At 35.7% G+C, this 22,964-nt stretch overlaps 1 protein-coding gene across 2 annotated transcripts in view; it reads left to right on the top strand.

Moving 5' to 3' along the window:
* Window positions 1-22,964, top strand: part of CLOCK (clock circadian regulator) — a 131,336-nt gene that overhangs the window by 62,426 nt on the left and 45,946 nt on the right. For both annotated transcript variants that reach the window (XM_047091361.1, XM_047091362.1), the window contains 4 exons: window positions 1,089-1,237; window positions 4,329-4,420; window positions 15,158-15,247; window positions 21,440-21,560. In XM_047091361.1, the coding sequence (XP_046947317.1) occupies window positions 1,089-1,237; window positions 4,329-4,420; window positions 15,158-15,247; window positions 21,440-21,560 (452 nt within the window). The remainder of the gene's footprint in view (window positions 1-1,088; window positions 1,238-4,328; window positions 4,421-15,157; window positions 15,248-21,439; window positions 21,561-22,964) is intronic.

Here is a 22,964-nt window from a genome sequence, read left to right as displayed (position 1 = left end):
TTATTAGCATAGTCTCTGTTACTATAGCAAGCACTCGCTGTTTGATGGAGTCAGTTTAATATCTTACGTTTCTTAAGAGATTTGAGCCATTATATTTTTTCCCTCTACAGAATTAAGAAATCTGACTTCAGGGGCACCTGGGTGGCTCAGTCAGTTAGGCATCTGACTCTTGATATCAGCTCAGGTCTTGATCTCAGGGTTGTGAGTTCAGGCCCCACGTTGAGCTCTGCACTGGGCATGATGCTTATGTTAAAAAAAAAAAAATCTGACTTCACAAAGCAGACAGAGTTCTGCTTTAATCATAGAATCATTAATCATAGAATGATTAATTGGTCTATAAATAATTGTATTTACTTGTTTGAAGGTCACGGTGCCACTTAGTATTTATTTACTGGTTAGCTGCTTCACATAAAATAGTACTAATTATTCTTTTGGCGTGCATATTTTGAGTGCTTACTGTTTGTTAGTTGTTACGTTTAAGTGCTTAGATGAAAAAATTGGGGCTTTGTCATCAAGAAGTACACAGCCTGATGGAGAGAGAGATATGCAGCCATTTGGTTATAGCTCTGTGGTGGAGGCTGGAATAATGAAATAAAGTGGAAGGCTATATGGATAAGCCTGAGGGTAGAGAGATTTTCATTTTTAGATTTGTTTGTAATTTAAAACTTACAGGAGATGGATAACTCTCCTACTTAGTAATTTTGAATAATTATATGCACATTATATGCACTTTCACAAATGCATCTCAGTAATATTCATAATAACTTACTAAAGAAAATACAAATACTTGGTATTTGTATTAAATAAGTTAAATAAATAAAACCTGAGATTTGAATGAAGTTTGTCTTATTGGCATTTTTCTAAGAACATATATGCTAAATGCTTAATATGTAAGTTTCTTTAGTGATTAACTGAGAAGAAAATTACTGCCCAAATTAACTGTACATTGTTGGTAACTTGTGGATAAATACTTACTATCACTATATTGACAGAATACATGATTTGTAGTTGTGTCCGAAGTGAGCATTGTATTAAATTATGTGTGTCATCAAATGGATTGTTTGAAAACTGCTTTTCTTTTTCATCAGAGTATCTAGAAACAAATCTGAAAAGAAACGTAGAGATCAATTTAATGTTCTCATTAAAGAACTGGGATCCATGCTTCCTGGTAATGCTAGGAAGATGGACAAATCTACTGTTCTGCAGAAGAGCATTGATTTTTTACGAAAACATAAAGGTAAAATTTTAACTTTATAAGATGGATTTTTTTTTTTTTAATAACAGACTCTCTCTTATATAATGTGGTAGAAATCTTGACAGTGATTCTTAAAATTGGATGCTTCCATACCTTTTTTTTAAGAGAAAGAAATCAATTGCCTTTTTAAAGGTTTCCTGGTATGTTCTTTATTTCATTCAACAAACATTTCTTTAGTGCCTACTATACGCTAGATTCTTGGGGTGAAGAGTAGCAGTCCTGGCCCTCAATTAAATTTAAGCCAAGGAAGACAAACATGTGAATAACTAATTTACAACTAATTTATTTATTCCTCACCTGTAGATATTTAAAATGTGAGTAGTGTTCACAAACCGTAAACACGTTGTGAGAACACAGGAAAAAAATGTCAGGAAGGGCTTAAAAATAGCTGATTTTTCAACTGAGTCTTCCTTTTAGGTTAAGTAAAGAGAACCACATTTCACCTGGAGGGAATAGGAAGTATTGTATGCAAAAGCAGGGAGAGTTCAGTGTAATTGGAGCATAGTTGAGTTGGAAAATTATGGGTATATTTGAAAGAAAGGCAGGAGCCACATCATTTGGGCCTTATATGCCATTTTAAAAGATGTTAGGGGCACCTGGGTGGCTCAGTCGGTTCAGCGTCCGACTTTAGCTCAGGTCATGATCTCACGGTTTGTGAGTTTGAGCCCCGTGTTAGGCTCTGTGCTGACAGCTCCGAGCCTGCAGCCTACTTTGGATTCTGTCTTTCCTTCTCTCTGCCCCTCCCCAACTTGTACTCTCTCTCTGTCTCTCAAAAATAAATGTAAAAAAAAATTTTTTTTAAAGAAGATTTCAGTATATGTCTAGTAATTAAACACTGTTTATAAAATAAAGTGATTATTTGTTAATTGAAGAAAATCACTTTGACTATAAATGAGTCATGAAAAGAAAAAGTTAAAGAGTATTAAGTATTTTGGTAACAGAGATAATAGATGAAAAACTTGGAACATTTCCTTTTCTAGCTGCAAGTGAAACCACAAAACTTCTCAAAAGGAGAATTTGTAACTAGTACCTTTATTCACTCCTCCCGGGCTCACTGAGTCATGCATTACCAAGCTGATTTTTACGCTCCATCACTCTCTGAAATTATTTTTGGTAATTTCACAAATGCCATAAGCCCCACCCATTCTGCTACCAATCAGATAATAGCAGTAGCTTTTTCTTATACCTAATGCACTGGAAGTTTTAATCCATCCTCCACTGGTTTTCTTTTTTCTTGGTCTGTGTTATACTGCACTTCTTCATTCATCCCCACTTTCTAACTGAAACTTTATTTTTTTGCCCTCTAAATGTCTTGTCTTTTGTGCTTTTGCTTTCTCTTCACTCTTTCCCTTGGTTATCTCATTCCATAGCTTCAAGTATTTTCTCCCTATTAAACTACCATATCTGTATTTTTAGATGCAAACTTTTCAGTCTTTTGTATCCAGATAACTTCTGGATCTTTCTTTTGCATGTCCTCAACCTCAGTGCATCTAAAACTGAACTCATTTTCATTTTCTCAAGTCACCTCTTTCTCTCAACTTCCCTTTTTACATTTTTATACCACCATCATTTCAGGCCCCAGGACTCAAGCCTGAAAAGACTTTTGAATTTTTTCCATCTTCCTTAGTACTACATCACAGTTGCCAAATTCTGTTGATCCTTCTGTAAATGTGTCATAATTGCTTGTCTTCACTTTTATTATGACATTTTACCTCTGCAGTTACTATTCTCACTAACCTTAGTGTCTCTTGTTAGCACACTTAGTCCCCTCAGACATTGCAGCTCAATAAATGATTGCTGAATGAAATGAAATAATATGCATACATTTGCCCCTGATAATTGAAGATTAATACTGGCATTAAGTAGATCAGTTTTTTTTTCAAAATTGGGTATATCATTCTCAGAAAAGTAAAATTTACCTTAAATTAAAAGGGAATTCTTAGATACTTATTATTAATACTCTAAAATAAGTCTGTGTTTAACTAAAGTTGATGGGATTTGCTTGTGGATTTAAGTCTTTTTTCTGAATGTATATAATTGGTGTGAATGTGAAAAACATGACTATATTCCACAGAATTAGTAGCTAGACTTTAGTTACTCTTCATATTAGTAGTACAGGCATTTACAGTACGCCAAAAGTTGGGTGACAGTTTAATATGCTTGATTTATATATCTGATAACACAAAATCAAAACAGCCTGGTCCCTACTTTTCACAGCAAAGTAGAATATGTTTTTGTGGAGTAATATCTATGACATAGATTTTTGTTTTGGTTGTTTTAAGATGTCTGCATTAAAAAATGGAAAAGTATTTATTACCTAAATAGTTGAGATTTCATCATTAAGGAATAGCTTTCTCATATCTAAATCTATTAGAAAAATGTTGCAAAATAAACTCTAATAATTTTGTTAAAATGTGTGCCTAAGCCAGGGATCTCCAAATTTTGACCAGTTTAAAAACATGCAAGAGGACACTAAGCAAAATCACTCTGAGATTATTACTTGGGAGTTTTTGCCCCAAATCTTAATTTAGTCTCCTTGATTACTAAGAATAGAGCACCTCAAATTGGGAGGAATCTTGCTGCTTGGCAGTAGGCAAGCCTGTGGTCATTTCAGTAAAAGCAGAATGATGGACTGACCTCCTTGGCTCCTTTCCTCCAGGCTTATGTCCTTACGACTGACTGCTCTAGGTTCCATCATTTAAATGTCAAGAGAAGGATGAGGAAAAAGAATTTGTTCTGATGCTTGATACTAATCTGCTTCTTCTGATTCCTATTTGGTCATTATGTCAAGTAGGAAGCAGTCTCAGGCCTTCCACAATACAGGTTGTCAGAGCTCCCAGAGAAAAACCAGAGATTGGTATTCCCAGGAGACCCAATCCAAGGCGATAGCTTGCCACATTAGCCCATGCAGTTCATCACTGGGCCTTCTAATACCTACCTAGACCAATACATGTTATTGCCCATGGTTCTCATTTTAAATAGGAGAGAAGGCAGGTTGTTGGACTTTAGTACCACCCTTTAGCCCTACCCGGTGTTTGGAGTATGCCACTAATGTATCAAATAATCTTTACAGAAATCACTGCACAGTCAGATGCCAGTGAAATTCGACAGGACTGGAAACCTACATTCCTTAGTAATGAAGAATTTACACAATTAATGTTAGAGGTATGTCTAGATTTACTTTTTGAAAAGTTTTATTTTCCTCAGAAAAGATATAGAGATGATGAATTTTAGTATATTTTAACAATATTAATTTAATATTGAGAAGTCTTTAATTCATTGTAAATCAATAAATTATATCTTTAATTAAAATTAATTGATGTAAGTATAAGTAAATAGTAGTATGTGGTAAGGTAATGTTAAATTTTCATATTTTTAATAATACATGAGTTTTGAGAGGCTTGATAAAAGTCAGAAACCTATAGCTATCAAGTTCTTTACCTGAGACCACACTAACAATATTCATATGAAGAAAATGTAGATTATTGATCATACGTTAAATACTATGCCCTCATAAAGGGGCACCTGGCTGGCTCAGTCAGCCTGTGACTCTTGATCTCAGGGTCATGAGTTTGAGCCCACGTTGGGTGTAGAGATTACTTAAAAATACAATCTTTAAATATTATGAAATGTAAACTGCTGTTTAATTTTTTTAAACAAATTAAAATTCACCTAAATACAATATAAGATGATGATAAATGATTTTGAAAATATTAAAACATTGAAATATACATTGAAAGGCAACTCTTCTTAATTCAAGTAGAAACTTTTAAAAGGAAATAAGTAAATGTTCTTCTGTAACAAAATTATTTTTGAAAATAATTCAGAACATATTTGCTTATAATTAAACCCTCTAATACCTCATACAATTATTTCTAAAATCCACAGATGTTTTGAGTCACTCATATCTATCAGTTTTACTTCTCTACTTTTTTAATTGTTTCCTGTGTAGAATAGTATAGGTATCATCTTTGCATGCAAAGTACACAGAGTTCAATATCAAATTTCCATGTAAACTTTAATAGGAAACAGAGGTGGTATACTTTGGTAGTAACATTTAAAGACAAGAAAAATAAATACATAACAAAGTAGACATAGAAAGAACCAAGGAAAGCAGTTGAGGTAGGTATGTGGAAGTTGTTAAATAATTTACATCTTTTATCCTGTTTGTATTATTTCAGACCTGAAGCATTTATCTGTGTCATGTATGTGTATGTAATGACTATATTGCAACTGTCTCTGTATATTGACTGAAGTCTGAGGCAACATAAAGTATTTTGCAAATCAATGAGTTATTTTTCGGTTCATACTTAAGATGGAACAGTTAATTGCTGGATTAATTAAGTATATATTCAGCAGAAATGTTACCATATGAAAATTTATTGGACTATAAGTATATTTATGTATAATCGTAGCTGTCCTTAAAATCTGAAAAATAATGAGCACTTTTCACATATTAACTCTATGAACCTCAAAATAATCTTATGAAGTAGCATCTGTTTATGCCTTTCTTACTTCCGGATGAGGAAATCAAGGAACAAAGGATTATGAAATTTACTCAAAGTAACACAATTAGTAAGTAGCCCCATTAGGATTCACTGCAGCCTCTCATCTCCCTGGCCTCAACCTCTCTGCACACTGCCACTCATGAACTTCTTTCGTTGAAAGCTAGCCAAAGAACAGTCCTTTTATCTTAAAAACCACCAGTTAGCTCTTTGAATTACCGGACACTTACGTTATAGACCAAATAATAGTTTCTAATTTTAAGGGTTTTACCCCCCAAAAGGTAAGTGTTCTTCTGCAACAAAACTATTACATTACTTTTAAGTTTGTAAAAGAGTAGTCTGTAATAGCCTTCTGATTATCCACTCATTACTAAACTCATTGATAATGTCCAAAATTATCTTGCTTAGGTAAAAGTAATATGTTTATGAAAGAGTACACACAAGCTGATGTCTAAATACATAAAGGATTTAACTCATTTAATTACTCCTTAATTTTTATTTTATGATTATATTGTCAGTGCAGCGGTTTAATAAGATCTTCTGTGTTAATCATAAACATTTACTTACTCTGCTTCATAGGTATGAAAATTTCCTTACAAATTCATAAATTGATATAATATCTTCAGTCATTTCTTAATACTTAATGAAGATAAATTCACTAATAGGCCAAACAGAACAGCATTGTCTCCAAATTTTCTTTACACTGCACAGATTCTTTTTTTTATTATCATTTGCCAAGACACATGTAGTACCTATGATGTAGATAATTATCGAAAGGAAGAAAGAAACAAGAGTGCTGATACTTAAAAAAAAAAAAAAAAATTGATGGACACGAGCTGCTTCCATATCTTGGCTGTTGTAAATAATGCTGCTATAAACATCAGGAAACAAGTCTCTCTTTGAATTAATGTTTTTGTATTCTTTGGGTAAATACTCAGTAGTGTGATTACTGGATCCTGGGGTAGTTCTATTTTTACCTTTTTGAGGAACCTCTGTACTGTTTTCCAGAGTGTTTGCGCTAGTTTTCAATCCCACCAACAGCGCAAGAGCGTTCTCCTTTCTCCACATCCTCGCCAACACTGGTTGTTTCTTGTGTTGTTGATTTTAGTCATTCTAACAGATGTGAGGTGATACCTCATTGTAATTTTGATTTGCATTTCCCTGATGATAAGTGATGATGAGCATCTTTTCATGTGTCTGTTGGCCATCTGTATGTCTTCTTTGGAGGAATGTCTGTTCATGTCTTCTGCCCCTTTTTAAATTGGATTCTTTGGGTTTTGGGTGTTAAGTTCTCTAAGTTCTTTATAGATTTTGGATACTAACCCTTCATCAGATATGTCATTTGTAAATACCTTCTCCCATTCCATAGGTTGCCTTTTCGTTTGGTTGATTGTTTCCTTCATTATGCAGAAGGTTTTTATTGATGTAGTCCCAATAGTTTATTTTTGCTTTTGTTTCCCGTGCTTCAGGAGACCTATCTAGAAAAAGTTGCTACAGCTGATGGCAGAGAAGTTATTACCTGTGCTGTTGTCTAGGATTTTTATAGTTTGAAGACTCACATTTAGGTCTTTAATCCATTTTGAAATAATTTTTGTGTATGGTATAAGAAAGTGGTCCAGTTATATTCTTTGGCTCTCCAGTTTTCCCAACAGCATTTGTTTTTTTTTTTTTCCAGTGGATATTCTTTTCTGCTTTGTTGAAGATTGACCATATATATAATTGTGGGTTTATTTCTGAGTTTTCTGTTCTGTTCTGTTGATCTGTGTGTCTGTTTTTGTGCCGTTACCAGACTGTTTTGATTACGACAGCTTTGTAGTAGAATTTGAATTCTGGAATTGTGATGCCTTCAGCTTTGCTTTCTTTTTCAAGATTACTTTGGCTATTCAGGGTCTGTTGTGGTTCCATACAGGTTTTAGGATTGTTTGTTCTAGTTCTGTAAAAACACACTGTTGGTATTTTGATACGGATTGCATTAAATGTGTAGATTGTTTTGGGTAGTATCGACATTTTAACAATATTTGTTCTCCCAACCCATCAGCATGGAATGTTTTTCCATTTTTTGGTGTCATCTTTAATTTCTTTCATCAGTGTTTTATAGTGTTCAGAGTATAGGTCTTTCACCTCTTTGGTTATTAGGTTTATTCCTAAGTATCTTATTATTTTTTGTGCAATTGTAAGTGGGATGGTTTTCTTAATTTCTCTTTCTGCTCCTTTATTATTGATATATAGAAATGCAACAGATTTCTGGAGATTGATTTTATATCCTGTGACTTGACTTAATTAATCAGTTCTAGCAGTTTTTTGGTGGAATCGAGTTTTCTATATATAATGTCATATCACATGAAAATAGTGACAGCTCTACACCTTCCTTACAGATTTGGATGCCTTACATTTCTTTTTGTTGTCTGATTTCTGTGGCTAGGAATTCTAGTATGGTGTTGAATAAAAGGAGTGAGAATGGATAGCCTTGTGTGGTTCCTGATGTTAGGGGAAAAACTCTTTTTCCCTGTTAAGGAGGATATTAGCTGCGGGTTTTTCATATATGGCCTTTATTATGTTGAGGTATGCTCCCTTGAAAACCACTTTGTTGAGGGTTTTTATCGTGAATGGATGTTGTACTTTGTCAAATGCTTTTTCTGCATTTACTGAAATGATCATATGGTTTTTATCCTTTCTCTTATTGATATGATGTATCATATTGGTTGATTTGCAAATATTGACCCACTCTTGCAATCTAGGAATAGACACACTTGATCATGGTGAATGATTTTTTTTAATGTTTTGTTGGATTCAGTTTGCAAATAATTTACTCAGGATTTTTGCATCAATGTTCATCAGAGATATGGTCTATAATTCTTTTTTTTGTAGTGTCTTTATCTGGTTTTGGTATCAGTGTAATACTGGCCTCATAGAATGAATTTGGAAGTTTTCCTTACTCTTCTATTTTTTGGAGTAGTTTGAGAAGAATAGGTATTAACTCTTCTTTAAATGTTTGGTAGAATTTGTCAATGAAGCCATCTGGTCATGAACTTTTGTTTGTTGGGAGTGTTCTGATTACTGATTCCATTTCTTTGCTGGTAATTGGTCTGTTCAATTTTTTTATTTTCCTGTTTCAGTTTTGGTAGGCCATATTTTTTCTAGGAACTTATCCATTTTTTCTATGTTGTCCAATTTCTTGGCATATAGTTTTTTAATAATCTGTTGCAATTGCATTTCTGTGGTGTTTGTTATTAATTCTCCTCTGTCATTTGTCATTTATTTATTTGGGTCCTTTCTCTTTTTTCTTGATAAGTCTGGTTAAGTGTCTTCTCAGTTGTAATGATTTTTTTTCAAAGAACCAGCTCTGGTTTCATTGATCTGTTTTTTGTTTGGTTTTGTTTTAGTTTATATATCATTTATTTCTGCTCTAATCTTTATAATTTCCTTCCTTCTGCTGGCTTTAGGTTTTGTTTGATGTTCTTTTTCTAGCTTCTTTAGGTGTTAAGTTTAGGTTGTTTATCTGAGATTTTTCTGGCTTCTTGAAGTAAGCCTGTATTGCTATAAACTTCCCTCTTAGAACTGCTTTTACTGCATCCTGAAGGATTTCATTTCATTTCATTTTCATTTGTTTTCATGTCCTTTTTATTCCCTTTATTTCCTCATTGATCCATTTAGTAGCATGTTATTTAACTTCCATGCATTTGTGGTCTTTCCAGATTTTTCTTGTGATTGACTTCTAGTTTCATAGAGTTGTGGTCAGAAAAGATACATGGTATGTATGACTTCAGTCTTTTTGAATTTGTTGAGGCATGTTTTGGGTTAATATGTGATCTGTTCTGGAGAATGTTCCATTTGCACTTAAAAAGAATGTGTATTCTGTTTTAGGATGGAATGTTCTGAATATGTCTATTAAATCTGGCCCAATGTTCATTCAAAGCTATGGTTTCCTTGTTGATATTCTGTGATGTAAGTGGGTTGTTAAAGTTCCCTACTATTAATGTATTATTATTGATTAGTCCCTTTATGTTTATTATTAACTGTTTTATGTATTTGGAGGCATAAATATTGTCAATTGTTATATCTTGTTGGATTGTCCCCTTTTTTATTGTATAGTGTCCTTCTTTGCTTCTTGTTATAGGCTTTGTTTTAAAGTCTATTTTGTCCCATATAAGTATTGTTAGTCTGGCTTTCTTTCCTTCCCTCCCCCCCTTTCCCTCCTTCCTTCCTTCCTTCCTTCCTCTCCTTCCTCTCCTTCCTCTTCTCTCTCTCTCTTTTTCTTTCTCTCTCTAAATTTTTATTTAAATTCTAGCTAGTTAACATATGGTGCAGTATTAGTTTCAGGTGTAGAATTTAGTGACTCATCACTTACATATAACACCCAGTGCTCATCACAAGTGCCCTCCTTAATACCCATCATGGGTTTAATCCATACCGCCTGCCCACCTCTCCTCCAGCAACCCTCAGTTTGTTCTCTTTAGTTAAGAGTCTGTTTCTTGGTATGCCTCTCTTTTCACTCTGGCTTTCCTTTGACATCCATTTACATGGTAAATATTTCTCCCATAACCTCACTTTCAATCTGCAGATGTCTTTAGGTCTAAAATGAGTCTCTCACAAGCAACATATAGATGGGTATTTTTTTTTTTTATAATCCATCCTGTCACCGTGTCTTTTAATTGGAGCATTTAGTCCATTTACATTCAAAGTAATTCTTGATAGATACGTATTTATTACTGTTTTATTACCTGTTTTGTGGTCATTTCTGAAGATTTTCTCTGATCCTTTCTTGTCTTTCTCTCTTTTATGGTTTGCTGGTTCTCTTTAGTGATACATTGGATGTATTTCTCCTCATTCTTTCCATATTAGTGATTTTTGATCTGTGGTTATCATTAAGTTTATGTTTAACATCTTCTGCATTTAGCAGTCTATATTAAGTTGATGGTTGTTTAGGTTTGAACTCACTCGTTACACCTCTCTTCCCCATGTTTTAGGTATATGGTGTCATATTTTACATCCTTTTATTTTGCAAGTTCCTTGACTGATGTTTTATAGAAATACTCACTTTTACTGCTTTTGTGTTTCCTGTTCACACTGTTTCTTTTCCCCTGAGAGATTTCCCTTTAATATTTCTTTCAGAGCTCATTTAGTGATCATGAACTCCTTTAGTTTTGGTTTGTCTGGAAGACTCTATTTTTGTTGTTGTTTGGGAAACTCTTTATCTCTCTGTTCTGAACTATAGCCTTTCTGTTCTGAATGATAGCCTTGCTGAATAAAGTATTCTTGGTTGCCGATTTTTCCCATTCAGTACTTTGAATTTATCATGCCACACCCTTCTGGTTTGGAAAGTTTCTGCTGAAGAATCCCCTGCTAGCTTTGTGGGATTTCCCTTGTATGTAACTGTATTCTTTTGTCTTGTTGCTTTTAAACTTTTTTCTTTATTACTGTATTTTGCTATTTTAATTACATTATGTCTTGACGTAGATCTATTTTTGTTGATTTTTGTCAGGGGTTCTCTATGCCTTTCTTTCTCCAAATTAAGGAAGCTTTCAGCTATTAATTCTTTAAATAAAGTTTCTTCTCCCTTTTCTCCCTCCTTTTCTTCTGGGTGTCTATAATATAAATGCTACTGTGTTTGATGGAGTTACTGAGTTACCTAAGTCTGTTCTTGTTTTGTGCAATTCTCTTTTTCTGTCTTTTGTTCAGCTTGATAACTTTCCGTTACTCTGTCTTCTAGGTCATTAATTCATTCCTCTGCTTCTTCCATCCTGCTGTTCTTTCTGATAAGTGTATTTCTCGTTTCTTTTATTAAGCTCTTTATTTCTGCTATGCTATTCTTTATCTCTGTGTTGAGGGTCTCACTAATGTCTTCCACTCTTTTGTCAAGTCCAGTGAGTATATTTATGATCATTACTTTAAAATCTCTATCAGGCATGTTACTTCTGTTTTACTTAGATCTCTGGCTGTGGCTTTGTCCTGTTCTTTCATTTGGGACAAATTCCTCTGTCTTCTCATATTGTCTAAGTCTCTCTGCCTGTTTCTCTGTGTTAGGAAAGTCAGCAACATCTCCTGTTTTTGAGGGTAATGGCTTTTTGAAGAAGATGTTTTGTAGTGCCCTGCCGGGTAGTTTGCGCTCTTCTCCAGGGCCTAGCACTTCAGGGAGAACCTCCAGTGTGTGCTGCGTGTGCCCTGCTGTTGTGTCCTGTCTGCTTTATTCTTCAGGTCAGTCATCTACAGAGGCTCTCTTTGCCTATTTTAGGCAGTGTTTGGTTCCTGGCCTGAATGTGGCATGTTTTAATAGGTGTGGTCTGGTCGGTTTATGAAATGAGACCTATCACCACCTCCACTGGAACTGAGGCCCTGCCAGACTCCTGAGTGGGGAGATATGGTGTGGGCAGGGGTTTGGTTTTCTGGGGGAGGAGACACACCATCCTGGGACTGAGACAAGTGTGACTGGAAAGGACAGTTCTTCTCTGGACCACAGGGGTATGGAGCTAGGTATAAATAATTTAGGTAACAAGTGTTGGCTGCACTGGTTCCCACTGGTGGCTGTGTGCTTAGGCTGAGGGATGGGGGAGGGAAATGGTGCTTACCAGTTCCTTTGTTCCTGGTAGGGACTTTCTGTGAATGCTGCCTCTCTGGGATACACTCTGAAGTGAGCAAATCACCTCTCCATTGTGTGCCCAGGTGCTCTTCAGATCGCTGTTTCTATACTGTATGTCTATGGGTTGTTTGTCCTGCCTTCTCCACCACTGCCTCCGGTCTCTCCCCAAGCCAAGCCTGCTGATCTTTAGAACTCCAGGCTTTAAGCCTGCTGGTTGCACCTCACAAGATTTGACCCCTCTTGCTTTCCAAGCCAATTGGTATGGGGATTTGTTTTCCTCATGTGCTCCCCTGTGTGCTAGTGTGTCTTTCATTCTTCTCTGCTACTGGAGCTTCCTCCCTTCCCACTGCAGCAGCTGATCTGTTTCACTGCATCTCTGCACTTCCTACTTTCTTCACTGTGGCCTCTTCTCTACTTTCAGTTGTGGAGCTTGTTCTACCAGTCTTTAGATGGATTTCTGGGGTATTTAGGTTATTTCGTAGTTATCTAGTTGTATTTGTGGGAAGAGGTGAGCCTAGGGTCCTCCTACTCTGCCACTATGTTTGAAGACAAAGAATTTTAATTAACTCTTTCTGTTATACAATGTGGGGAAGGGATACGCTTTATAGGCTTCAGTCTTAGGAGTAGGATGTCCTTCCCTGTCTTACTTTCTCTTCCATATGTCTTCTCTTCTGCCATAGGGTCTTCATCAAGACCCCTTTAGTTTTTGGTGTACCTACCCATCCACCTTGCCCAGAAATTGCATCCCTCCATTGAAAAGAAGTCTGGGCCCTGGGTCCTTCTTGTGTTAAGACTTTTGTAGTATGCTGGTGGAGACTTCTCTCTGGTTAGTCTTTGCCTTTCCTGAAGATGAAAAGGGCAGTTTCTGGTTCTAGAAATGGCCTTATGTCATTGAGAGTTCTGATTCCAGTTCCTTCTCTTCACAGAAGAGAGCTGCACTCAATTTCTAGCAAATATCTAAGAGCAAATACAGATGACTGTAGTAAATATTAATTTGCTTTCAAAGATAATCTAGCCTTACATGAAGCATGTTCTTTTTTGTATCATTTTGACCCCATTCATAACAAAACAGTAATACTGGAATTATCGTAGTAAAGAGTTTTTGGAAAAATAATTTCATGAATATTCTTAAATTACAAGGTTTTCTTACACAGAGCCAAGAATGCATTTTTCTGAGCTATTCTAGAAGATAGCCATCTACTCAAAATCTGTTCATTCTGACATCCAAATCTATCCCCTAATACAAGGTGAGGGGTGGTAGGGAGGGTGCCTTTTTCTGTATGTTCAACAATTCTTCATAATTACTTAGAAGTAGATGGAGATTGGTCTAACTCCCAGGTCCATACATTATATATTACAGATATTTTTTATCTACTCTGTGCAGCACATCTGCTGGGTGCTGCAGATAACAGTGTTGAAGCAGATATATATGGCTTTCTTTTTTTAAGAAGATATATATGGTTTTTCCCGAGATTGCCATTTTTTAGAGAGCCCTATAATTTAAAAAGAAATGTAAATGTAATGTGATAACTGTTTTGATAGGCAGAGAGGAGCTCCTCCTATAGTATATCTTTTGTGCTGTGTATCTTCAGCATTTTTTCACTGGATCTTCCTTTCCTTCAGCCTGCATATATACTTCAGTTACTTCCCTTGAAACCTGGTCCCCTTAAAACTTGTCCTTTTTCCTTTCTTCCCTCTGAAGTTCGTAAAGGAGTGGTTTATAATAGCCCAATTATCCACTTGTCTCTAAACTCACTGTATAGTCTGATTTACCCTTCTACTGACATAAATCTTTTGAAAGTCACCAAAATTCATTTCTCATTTTTTCAGTCTTTATCCTGTTTGATCTCATTTTACAGTGAACCATCCCTCTTTCTCCTCACTCACCTTGTCATTTACTCTTCCATTGCCTCCCTTGACAACAGTGCCTTCTCTCTTTTCTGTCATGTTCTCTGGTACTTTTCCTCCTCCTCATCCCCATGTGTAGATAATTACCCCCAAGGATTTGTCTTTGACATGCTTCTGTCTTTTGCAGATCTTATTTCTTCACCTGTCACTTTTGTGCCTAGGATTCTTAAGTGAAAATACAGGATTGCTTTATTTATTAAGTATTGTATCCTCTACACCAGCTTACTTCCTGAACTCTAACTTCCCATCTCTCAATGCTTGCCTACGTCCTTCTCGGTCTTACTACTACTAATTTCATTCAGATTTTTGTTAACTTCCCATACCATTCCAAAAGCCACTGAGATTTTCCTAGCAATTCCGTTTTCCCTAAACCCATGTACACAGTGCTTCTAGACTTCTTTTGAATGAAGTCCTAATGTCTTGACCTGGTATTCAAGGCCTATCATGATCTGACCTCAGCTTACAACAGCTTAATCTCCCTTTCACTTTATTACCCATGTATCTCCTTAAGCTTCAGTCAGATACCTCTCTGTTAATATATCCAAAAGGTTGTAATGTGTTCTGTTGTGTGTCAAAGACATATCATTGATGTCATGTGTGCTTCAGATATACTAGCATCTTCAAATAAGGCAGTTTTCATTTAGTATACATATAAAAATGATAGAACATTAAGTCTCTATGTTTTAGATGCCAGCTCTCCCATATTAGACTAGAATGTGACTTTTTTGTTTTTGCTAGGAGCATTTAAAAATGCACAAAGATATGTACTAAGGTATTGTAAAGGGAAAAGCTAGCATTTGGCAGTGCTCTGGAAATTCCACATTAAGTCCTTTGTTATTTAATTAGATTTTTTTTCTGTCCTCTGAAATACTTTTTTCTTTTCACTTAACTGACCATTATGTTTAATTTCAGGCTCTTGATGGTTTTTTTTTAGCAATCATGACAGATGGAAGCATAATATATGTGTCTGAGAGTATAACTTCATTACTTGAACATTTACCAGTAAGTATCCTGTGATTTCTTTCTTGTTTAATGCCTATTTTAAATGTTCTAAAGCACATGGAAGGAGATATCCAGAGCCATGTTTGAAAGGTGGTTTCTGTGGGGGATGAGAGCTCTGTATCTCTCTTTCTCTGGCGGTAACTAATATTTAGCTGCCTCTCTAACCTCTGCCCTCCTTATTCTAATGCTGTTTTCAGTGTTTTCTCTTTAATGTGTTTTTTGTTTTGTTTTGTTTGAGAGACAGAGACAGAGACAGAGCACAAGTGGGGGAGGGGCAGAGAGAAAGGGAGACACAGAATCCAAAGCAGGCTTCAGTCTCTGAGCTGTCAGCACAGAGCCGGACACAGGCCTTGAACTCACGGACCACAAGATTATGACCTGAGCTGAAGTTGGACACTCAATCTACTGAGCCATCCAGGCACCCCTGTTGTTTGCTGTTTTATTGAACTTATATTTATTGAATATCTACTCTGTGTCACCCTCTATGCTAGGTGCTGTGTGCAGTGCAATTGACAGTTTTTATAAATTTGAAGTTTTATTTAAAATGTAATTGTTTTTAAAAAATAAAATGTAATTGTCTTATTTAAGATGGGAGTTACAGTATAGATATTCTGAAACTACTTATAAATTACTCTTAAAATGCCCATCTCTTGAAAATTTATGACAATACAAAGTAAACTGTTCTGTAAAGGTCTCTTTCAAGAGATAGTGAAAAAGCAGTATTTCCCTCCCTCTGATTATTCTGCTACTTCATACTTCATAAAAAGAACAGTCTCCACATTTAAAAGACCAGACTCTGAAAGGACCTTATGGAAAGCCAGGTAGTAAGTAATTTGCTAATCTCTTTGGGTCACAGAGAAAATGACTTGGCTTTACTACATTTTTAAAGGGCTCTCTTTTCCAAGTAAGCTCAAATAGTAGGCGATTAGCCCAACATCTAAAAATTGTTTGAGAGTAAACAGTAAAATATAGCATCATGTAAGTAAACTAGTGTGGACAGAGAGAAGAACAGGCTGATTTACTCAATTTTCTGGGCAGTTCTCTTTTATGAAATACTTACATGGTAAAAAAAAAAAAGCCAGAGAAGGAAACTTTTTATAGGAATAATATACAATGAAGGTAAGATTAAATAATTTAAGTTGTAATTATATGCTTTTAAACCATGTACAATAGTATTGGTTTTTCTTTCAGTTATGGATTTGTAAAACTATATAATCTTTAACTTAATCATAGAGTATCATTTGCAGTATGGTCACACTTTTTAAGAGCCTGCTTTTTGGGCACTTTCCATAAACTCCATTCTGAATTAGATGCTCTTCTTGTTTGTTCTCATGTTACCTACACGTACCGCCATCATGACACAGTAAACTGTAATTTTTTTTTAATTTGGATAATTATGCTAGGCGTAAGCTTTTTAAGTGCAAGGACTTAATCTCCCTATTTATATGGGCTAGCTAATTATTCTGAGAGGCAGTCAGTCAGTCATTATTTATTGAATATATAAAAGTGAGTAGACTATGTGATGTGGCTGTTAAAAATTCCTTCGTAATGGCACACTGCTGTTGGATCTTTACCAAGAGGATGTTTAATTGCATTTTGAAATAGCATATCTACGGCAGATCTAGTTGGGATTTAAGTGTTTGTAAGTGTTTGATCATTAACATTTCCCCCCTCAGTGAAAACCATCTTAACCTTCCCATTCCCTCTTCGATTTTTTTTTAACTTTTAATTTTAGGACTGTCTTAGATTTACAGAAAAATCAGGAAGATAGTACAGAGACTTCCCTTATACCCTATACCCAGTTTCCTCTGTTATTAACATCTCCTGGGTCTTTCTCATTGTGTCAGCTAAAGCTTATAGACTGGCTGGTGAACTTTTGGGTGGAGGAGATTGCTAGTAACTAATCCAGTAGACCTATTTCATTTCATTTGGAGTTAATAGTATCCTTTATTAAAACGGTTTTTTTTACTGTTCTCCAGTTACTGTGGATACTTAGCCTCACATCACTGACATTGCTGAATTGTATGTTGTTTACTGGTTTGAAAACACAAACACAAGTGTCTTTAAAAAAAAAAAATTAAGTTTATTTTGAGAGAGAAAGGGTGTGAAAGTGAGTGTGTACAGGTGGGGGAGGGGCAGAGAGATAGGGAGAGAATCCCAAGTAGGTTCTGTGCTGACCACATGGAGCCCGACATGAGGGTTGAGCTCATGAACTGTGAGATCATGGCCTGAACTGAAATCAGGAGACAGACACTTAAACCGACTGAGCCACCCAGGCGCCCCAAACACAAGTGTCTTCTGAGAAAACAAAATAAATAATACTTGTTTAGGATTGAACATAATAAGAAAAAACAACATGTGCTTTTCTATTTTGGGTTGTCATGAAAAATTAATTGTAACAAGTTGTTTAAAACAATTTCTTCGTGTTTTAACATACAAGCCTTTTCTGTCTAAAAAGTTGTCTGGAAGGAAAGAAACCAGCAAATCCCAAGTTAGGCGATAGTGTTTATAATTTAGTTCTGTTGAGAAATTAAAATTTGCCATCTTAATCATTGGTCAATATAACTTAAAAATTTTCAATTTTAATTTTAACTCTGACTATAAAGTTAAAACACTAATACCAGAGGTCCTATAAGAAATAGTTTTCTTTGTCACTTCATACTTAAGAATTTAGGCACATTTTAACCTATTTGTTGCTAAAAATCAGGAGTAGGAACTTTATTGATGGTTTTTTTTTTTTTTTTTTCCTCTTGGTCTGATGTTCTTTGACAAAATGATAGGGTCATAATAAACTCAGTGTCAAAAGGGATTTTAGATCTCCTTAGCCCGGCCTTGCTTTATGTTATCAGCAAACATGTACCTGGAGAAACTGGACTTACTTCTGCAATAATTTAGTGGAAGTGCCAACACAAAAAGTTGGTCTCTTTACTGGGAACTTAAAATTGATAAAACTTTACAAGTTCAGATTGATTGCTTCACACTTGCTTAAAGGTGCTCCTAAGAGAGAATATATTAAACTTGTAATTACTTAGTGCAGGGAGGAGATTAGCCGTGTTACAGTATAACACTATACTTATACTAGTATAAGACTTAGTATAAGACTAAAAGTGCTGCTGTTAAGATACTTTTCCTTTTCTACTCTCCTTAACTTGTTAGTTTGGAAATACAAACACAAGTGTGGTTTAAGAAAATCAGGGGCTCCTGGCTGGCTGATTCGGTTCAACACCTCGATATTAGCTCAGGTCTTGATTTCAGGGTTGTGAGTTCAAACCCCATGTTGGGCTCTGTGCTGGATGTGAAGCCTACTTAAAAAAAAAAAAAGTACAGAATTTGCCTGATATGAATATAGTATGCAGAAATACAATCTAGAATTTTTTTGAATACTTATATAATGATTATGAAAGCTTATTTGATAGAGCCAGAATTTTTGTTCCCTGTGCCTATACATAAGGAACACTGTTGTAGTATCCAACATATATTTGGCATTTTTTTCAGAGGAGGTTTTAGTCCCTTTTAAGCTGCTCCTCTCCACATCAGTTATTTAACTGTTGGTTGTCTACCTGAAAGAAAATGTAATTGGAAATAGTGAATAGTTTCCACTAAATGGTCACTAAATGACCTATGTAGAAAAAAACAGAAGGGCCTATATGATCCAGTAATTCTGCTATTGGGTATTTACCCAAAGAAAACACAAGCACTAATCCAGGAAGATATATGTACCCTGTGTTTATTGCAGCCTCATCTATAATAGCCAAGATATGGAAGCAGCCCAAGTGTTCATCAGTAGATGAATGGGTAAAGATGTGGTTTATATGTGCAGTGGAATACTACTCAGCCATAAAAAAGAATGAATGGAATCTTGCCATTTGCAAGGAACATGGATGAACCTAGAGAGTATTGTGCCAAGTGAAATTAAGTCAGACAGAGAAAGACAAATATTAAAATATTTCACTTGTATGTGGAATCTAAAAAATAAACCAAATGAACAAAAAGGCAAACAGACTCAAATACAGAGAACAAACCTAGTGATTGTCAGGGGAGATGCGTGGGGGAAATAGATAAAAGAGGAGGAGGGTTAAGTGGCACAAACTTAAAGTTTTAGGAAGGAAGGAAGGAAGGCTGTTGATTTATATGACAATCAGCAGGATTTATATTTCTTCTTTATAAAAATGATTGAGAGAGATAAAAGGATCCAGATGGCTGTCATTTTATTTTCTTTCCTTTGAATTGTGTTTGGGAACTGAGTGGATGGTTTGCCAACATCAAGTATGATCAGCCTCACTTAGAGATTTTAAATGTGTGTGGCTAATGGAAAGTTTGACACATTAATTAATTAAGCAATTTGCTGCCTGTTGACCCTGACACTTCAGATTATCAGGTATTAGGAGAAGCAGAATAGTGGGGAAGCATTGATGTGTTCATACCATTCTATACTAGTCATTCATATTTTTTTCTTTTTTTTTATGTTTATTTTTGAGAGAGACAGAGCATGAGCAGGGGAGGAATAGAGAGAGAGGGAGACACAGAATCTGAAGCAGGCTCCAGGCTCTGAGCTGTCAGCACAGAGCCCTACGCGGGGCTTGAACTCATGAACCGTGAGATCATTACCTGAGCCCAAGTCAACACTTAACCGACTGAGCCACCCAGGTGCCCTTCTTGTCAGTGGTTCTTAAGGATAGGAACTATCTGCCCGTTCATGCTCTGTCTCTCTCTGTCCCAAAAATAAATAAACGTTGAAAAAAAAAATTAAAAAAAAAAAAAAAAAAAGGGGCGCCTGGGTGGCGCAGTCGGTTAAGCATCCGACTTCAGCCAGGTCACGATCTCGCGGTCCGGGAGTTCGAGCCCCGCGTCGGGCTCTGGGCTGACAGCTCAGAGCCTGGAGCCTGTTTCGGATTCTGTGTCTCCCTCTCTCTCTGCCCCTCCCCCGTTCATGCTCTGTCTCTCTCTGTCCCAAAAATAAATAAACGTTGAAAAAAAAAAAAAATTTAAAAAAAAAAAAAAAGGATAGGAACTATCTGAATCATTTTTGATTCCGCAGCCATGGCACATCATAGGCAACCTGATGTTTGTCACATTACTGGCAGTTAGAAATCATAGTTAAAGCCAGATTTTTAGCAAGGATTCTAATGCTTGACATACTACTCGCCTTTTTGTTGTTATCTAAAAGCAAGGCTTTTGAGGGTGCCTGGGTGACTTAGTCAGTTAAACATCCAACTCTTGGTTTGGGCTCAGGTGATGATCTCAGTTTGTGAGTTTGAGCCCCTCATCGGGCTCTGCACTGACAGCATGGAGCCTGCTTGGGATTCTGTCTCCTTCTCTACTTGCTCCTCTCCTGCTTGTGCTCACCCTCTCTCTGTCTCTGTCTCTCTAAAAAAAAAAAAAAAAAAAATAAGCACTTAAAAAAATAAAAACAAGACTTTTTGACAATGAGATATAGGATAGATGGCTGGAAAAATGTAAAATAGAAAAGAAAGGACACACTGAACAATTTGGAATAATACCAAAATCAAATCTCCACTTAGCCAGTGGCTGTGCTTTGGTCCTTGGTTGCAGTGTATGCCACCATAATTTACCAGAGGTTTGGATATATGATAAGGCTGTACCTCATAGCCAAGCTCTATCATGTAGCCAAAGCTTTTGCTAGTAAACTTTCTTAGTCCTGTTATATTTTAATCGTTCAAATTTGATGAAATTTACCATTGCAAATAATTTATCAGACTTCCAAAGTCATATTGACCATAGATCTGATGACACTAGTTAATCACAGACATGGAGGTCATCTTAACCTTCTTCCACGTTCTCTTGTTTTTTGAGTGGTGCTCTATATTTTGACATTTGTCAGTTTTTATGGACAATTGAAAGAAAGCCATATGCTCATGTGGTGTTTTAAGAATGATGATCTGCTTTTTTTTTTTTTTTTAATGTTTTATTTTGGAGAGAGAGCACAATTGTGGAGGAGAGGAGCAGAGGGGGAAAGAGAAAGAGAGAGAGAATCCCAAGCAGGCTGTACACTCAGCACAGAGCCTGATGCAGAGCTTGATCCCATGACCTTGGAATCATGACCTGAGCCAAAACCAAAAGTTGGACACTCAACTCACTAAGCCACCCAGGCGCACCAAGAACAATGATATACTTTTAAAATAAACGTATCTTGAATCACTAAATTTATTATTTTTTTAATTTCTTTTTCAGTCTGATCTTGTGGATCAAAGTATATTTAATTTTATCCCAGAAGGGGAACATTCAGAGGTTTATAAAATACTCTCTACTCATCTGCTGGAAAGTGATTCATTAACCCCTGAATATTTAAAATGTAAGTAGTAGCTATTAAGCAAAAAGTTAAATGTATTTGGTTGCATTTTCCTTTACTTTTGTAAGCTTGTCATAAACACATTATCTAACCAAATGAACACATAGCATCATTCCATATGCCCTATTAGATCCTTTTTAAATATTAGTATATATATATAATGGAATTATGACCATGTTAGGAGTCTTAACTCTATTTCAGAATACATTGAAATTCCATCTTTTTTGTTATAATAGTTTTGCCATAAAAATGTGTTTTTCACAAAAATCGAACTTGGCAATATATTTTTTTAAAAAAATCTTTTGGTATTTAATGAGAGAAAACTGAAACATTCTCATTTTCACCATCATTCACCAATTGACCACTGAAACTGGGGGAAAAATAAGTTATGTATTTCAAAAAATTATTAAGTAAAGGAAATTGCTTTATTAAGTAAACAGAATGAAATGATCACTTGCTGGATATATTTAATGTGCCTGGCACTTAAGCTGTATCATAAAAGTGCCTAGAATAGTGGAAAAAGTCGTTGCCTTTAAGAAGTACAAAATAAAAATACTATGGTATAATCAGACATTTCTCTTAGATCCATTTAACAAACTAAAATGACCAGAGTATCTCATTTTCTTCAATAAATTACCTCTTGTGTAATCTGAAATTGTTGTAATACTGTATAGATAATTAATCACTTTTTTCATGATTTAAAAATTTTGATTTTTCTTGGGGTGCCTGGGTGGCTCGGTTGGTTAAGCATCCAAGTTCAGCTCGGGTCATGATCTCACGCATGGTTCATGCGTGGGTTCGAGCCCCACATCAGGCTCTGTGCTGACAGCGCAGAGAGAGCCTAGAGCCTGCTTCAGATTCTTTGTCTCCCTCTTTCTCTTCCCCTCCCCCATTTGCCCTCTGTCTTTCAAAAATAAACATTTTTAGAAATTTTTTCTTTAACTTTTCTGGTAATACTGATTAATCATTTTAAAGGTTCTTCGTATTTTGTGTTTTTTTTTCTTTAAATTTATTTTGAGAGAGAGAGTGAGCATGCACGTGAATGAGAGAGGGGTGGGGCGGGTGTGGGGGGAGAAGAGAATTCTAAGCAGGCTGCAAGTTGTCAGCACAGAGCCCAACATGGGGCTTGAACTCATGAACCATGGGATCATGACCTGAGCTGAAATCGAGTCGGATGCTTAACCGACTGAGCCACCCAGGAGCCTTTAAGGGTTCTTTGTATTTTGAATCCTAAAATTCTGTAGCATACTAACTGTCCACGAGTAGAGATACACACATGTACATATATGTGTAAGTATGTATGAGCGGCTATTATTGTTAAGAAGGGATAGCCTGTTAGAAGGAGTTGTGAAGAATTAGAGACGAAAAGAAGAATCCATTTGCTTTATTAAATAAACAGAATGAAAT

The sequence above is a fragment of the Lynx rufus genome, unplaced genomic scaffold, assembly GCF_022079265.1.
Source record: "Lynx rufus isolate CCGP_SWC_20201006 ecotype Redwood Valley unplaced genomic scaffold, mLynRuf1.p SCAF_3, whole genome shotgun sequence".
Classification (NCBI taxonomy): Eukaryota; Metazoa; Chordata; class Mammalia; order Carnivora; family Felidae; genus Lynx; species Lynx rufus.
The sequence above is the reverse complement of the archived record's forward strand: the minus strand, read 5'-3'. Positions and strand labels throughout refer to the sequence as shown.